Here is a 4,059-nt window from a genome sequence, read left to right on the forward strand (position 1 = left end):
CCAACTCTTGGGCTACTCTTTTACCAACGAATAGTGGGATTGACCGTCACATTATAACGCCCCCACGGCTAAAAGGGCGAGCATGTTTGGTGGGATGGGGGTGCGAACCCGCGACCCACAGATTGCAAGTCGAGCGTCTTACCCACCTGGCCATGCCGGGCCATGGAATAAATGTTAATAATGTATAAATTTCTCAAGAAAATACATATGAAATAAAGTTCCCATATACTACATTGTTCAAGTTTACAAGACTGCAATGCATGTTGCTAAGGTTGATATTCCATATGGTTGTACAAAAACTTCTACTCTTAGTATTCATATCTCAAACTGTCATAACTAACAAAAAAAGAAAAAACACTACAAGAAAGTTTCAGGCCTGGCATTGTCAGGTGGTTAGGGAGCTTGACTCTCAATCTGAGGGTCACGAGTTGGAATCTCTGTCGTACAAAAAATGCTTGCCTTTTTCGCCATGAGGGTGTTATAATGTGATGGTCAATCCCACTATTTGTTGGTAATAGAGTAGCCCAAAAGTTAGCAGTGGGTGGTGATGACTAGCTGCCTTCCCTCTAACCTTTTACTGATAAATTAAGGATGGCTACTGCAGATAGCTCTCGTGTAGCTTTGTGCACAATTCAAAATATACCAAACAAGTGAATTTCCTACCTTGCTCATTCAATTAAGGCCATAATTTTACTTGCTTGTTCATGACTCTTAACATGATTTGTTAGTTTATCATAAATTAATTCTTAGAATAGTCAAAACTTTTTGAAAAAACAAAACCTATATGAAATAACTGTATAAAATGTGTAGAATACTAGATGAAGGCTTCCTGGCAATTATGCTTTAAATAGTGAATGTTTTCAATATATACATACACATAGCTTAGGTACCCCATGGTTGTGAAAATCAACAAGGCATGTATCAAAACAATGAAAGCTTACAACACCAGTCATTAAAGTCTTGTAAATTTTAATATTACAAAAGATAAGTTTTTTACACATATCTGACTTGTATTTTATGTTGTCTGGACCAACATGCAAATTTAATTATAAACATTATTAAAATGCTGACCACTCCCTTCATCCCCAAGAGTATTAAGAATTCTGATTTCAAGATGTCAGAAAAATATGTAGGTTCAAGAAGTCTTAAAATAAAATGAAAAAAAACAACAACATATAACCCAAGCACTTTCGAAAGGTGGACCTTTCTTCTTCAGTTTGCCTCTGAAGAAGAGAGGTCCACCTTTTAAAAGTGCTAAGGTTATAAGAATTCTGATTTTATAGGTCTGTAAGAACTGGTCTTCATTAATCTAATTTTAATGAAATTTAATTCTTGCTGTAAAATTAACTAAATAAAATTAGTCATACAGCAAGATCCAAGCTAGTGGTCAGATCCTATAGTTTATACTCTTATCAAGACTAGTCATGTTAAATGATTATTACTATAGACTTCCTGATATTGGCAATAAAACCTTACTCACTCTGGTGCACACATGTCAAGGTTATAGAACAACTTCTGCTTGGTATCTAAGTTCTCCACAATGGCTTCTATCACAAGATCACTAGTCTTAACAGCATCTTCAACTTTTGTATTCAGTGTCAATTGGCTGAGGGTTTCAGAGATAAATTTCTGGCTATCCTGAAATGCAATAAAATAACTTAGTTTAAGTTAACTCTTAAATTTAGTAGATCCCAAATGGCACTATGTAATAAAATATAAATATATATAAAAAAAGGATTTTGTTTTAAAAAAATTGGAAATGGACTTTTGAGTAAGAATTGGATGATAATTTTAAAACTAATACCAAGAATGTTTTTTTAGTATGTTAATGGTATGCAAAATGTTAAAATGACAACTAGTTCTTTAAAGTTGAGGGTTTTTTTTTGGCTACTGTGGAATGGCTGAGCCTTTAAATGTTACCTCTTTTTTATTTTAGAAAACATGCTAACAGTATTCTTGACCTTGATCATCCTATGAAAAATAGTTAAACTATCTGAATCACTGACCTGTTAAGATATCAATATGGATTCACTGTGAGAAAATCTTGCTTTAATCTTTACTTTTTTCTGAGAACGTTACTGTTACCTACACTATGGAAAGTAGGTCATCTTAGTGTACTTGAATTTTCATAAGGCTTTTGATATGATATCACACAAAAGATTAGCTAACAAAATCATATCAGTGGGGGGGGGGATACTATTCAGTTGAAATAAAGATGGCTTGGAGTCCAGAAAACTGAACCTTTGTTACTAGTGGTGTGCCTTGGGTCAGTGCTTATATCTTTACATTTTCTTATTTATATTAATGATACTGGTAGGGGAATAATTAAAAAATTAGTAATGTTTCAATTAAATTAAACTCTTTGGTATTTCCACCTGTATTAAGGGTGTTTAAATGCTATATACTGACTTGGATCAATTGATAAGTTTTACAAATAGCTGGCAACTGACTTTTATTATAGTAGGTTTAAAGGATACCTTTAGTTTATCATAATTTAGATCATGTTTAATATTGATCAGAACCCACTCAATAGAAAGACTGATGAAAAAGGTCTTGGCATTGTAGTATATAGGTCATTCAGGCTATCAAGGCCATGCTATTTTGCTAGTATATAAAAACTAAATAGAATGTAGTATATATTTATAGACATACTGATATAAGTCAAAAGAAGTAATCTTTACCTAAATCATTAGTTAGGCAGGCAGTAAGGCCTCAACTGGAATAATGTTCTAAAAAGGGATAATGTCTTATTGGAAAGAGTTCAGAAGAGGGCTGCTAGAATTATATTGGGGATAGAAATGTTATCTTATGGAGTTGGATTAAAAAAATGAAGGATAAAAGGTGATTTTATTGAAACTTATAAGATTATCTGGGGGATTGATAGGAGAAAGGACTATGATTAATTTATGGTGAATTCTAAAGAAAATAAGATAAAAGGGCACAAGTTTAATATTTAGGAAAAAAACGTCTATTGTCATGAGTTAAGATAGTTTGATTTTTCTAAAAGGTTGGTTAGCTTTTGGAAAGCATAGCCATCAACAGTATTGGAGGCTGATACTTTACAAGAACTTAAGAAGAGAATTGATGATTTCCTCAAAAATAAAGGACTTTCTTTTCTTGGATGTGTAGGGACATCCTTGAATGACCAAATGGTCCCTTTGTCTCTACATTATGTTCTTGTCAATTTTTGAAGAAATCAATACAGTCAATCATTAAAGAACTCAAAACCCCCTTGACTCTTATTGAAAAATCTAAATGTCTATTCCAATATTCATGTGAATCCATGGATAGTCCTGAGAGCTCCAAAACCTCTTTGATCACCATACATGCATTCAAACTTGAAAATTTCCAAAACCTTAACTTCAATTATTGCTTTAAACAGTTTCTTAAATATTACTAAGAAATCTCCAGTAAATCCGTACAACAAGACTTGTGATGCAAAATCACCTTGACTCTCTCACAATTCCTCCAAAAAGTTTTTCTAATATATATATATATATACATGTATACATTTTGTTATTTTTCAAGTCTTTTAACATTAGGAACTCTCTGGTGATTGGTAAAACTGTAATATGAACTGTGCAAAAACATGAGGCTGAGAGAGGTCCTGCTGAGTTATAGGTCTTTTAATTAAGCTATAGTATGGTTATAATAAGAGACCATTGAGAAATACATCTGAAAAGTTGGAAGCAAGATCTCGAAATTAGTATTCTTGTCTTACAAAGCTTATTAGAGATTTTCCTTTGGACTTTTGCTTGTCAAAGGATAATTGACCTGTTGCTTGTCTGGAAGGAAAGAAGCCAAAGCTAAACATGTTGAAAGGCAAGGCAGATTCAGATGAAGCAAGAGACAGTAGGTAAGGAATCTTGGATCCAAGATTAGAGAGAAACCAACCACCTGGTGCACTTAGGCAGTAACATTATTGACCAGCAGAGTGCCTCCAGTTGCCATTGAGTGTCAGAACTTTGGGAGGCAGAGATATATGAATGCAAGAATTCATAGTTGAGCCAATCCATGAAGCCATTTCTTTGTGTGTGTGTTTATATATATATATATATA

General features: G+C 33.3%; 1 protein-coding gene across 1 annotated transcript in view; it reads right to left on the bottom strand.

The window, feature by feature from the left end:
- LOC106464795 (hydroxyacyl-coenzyme A dehydrogenase, mitochondrial-like) overlaps positions 1-4,059 on the bottom strand; it is a 17,047-nt gene that overhangs the window by 7,911 nt on the left and 5,077 nt on the right. The window contains exon 3 of the mRNA XM_013924953.2: positions 1,481-1,638. Within this exon, the coding sequence (XP_013780407.1) occupies positions 1,481-1,638 (158 nt within the window). The remainder of the gene's footprint in view (positions 1-1,480; positions 1,639-4,059) is intronic.

Source organism: Limulus polyphemus, unplaced genomic scaffold, assembly GCF_000517525.1.
Source record: "Limulus polyphemus unplaced genomic scaffold, Limulus_polyphemus-2.1.2 Scaffold1745, whole genome shotgun sequence".
Lineage (NCBI taxonomy): Eukaryota > Metazoa > Arthropoda > Merostomata > Xiphosura > Limulidae > Limulus > Limulus polyphemus.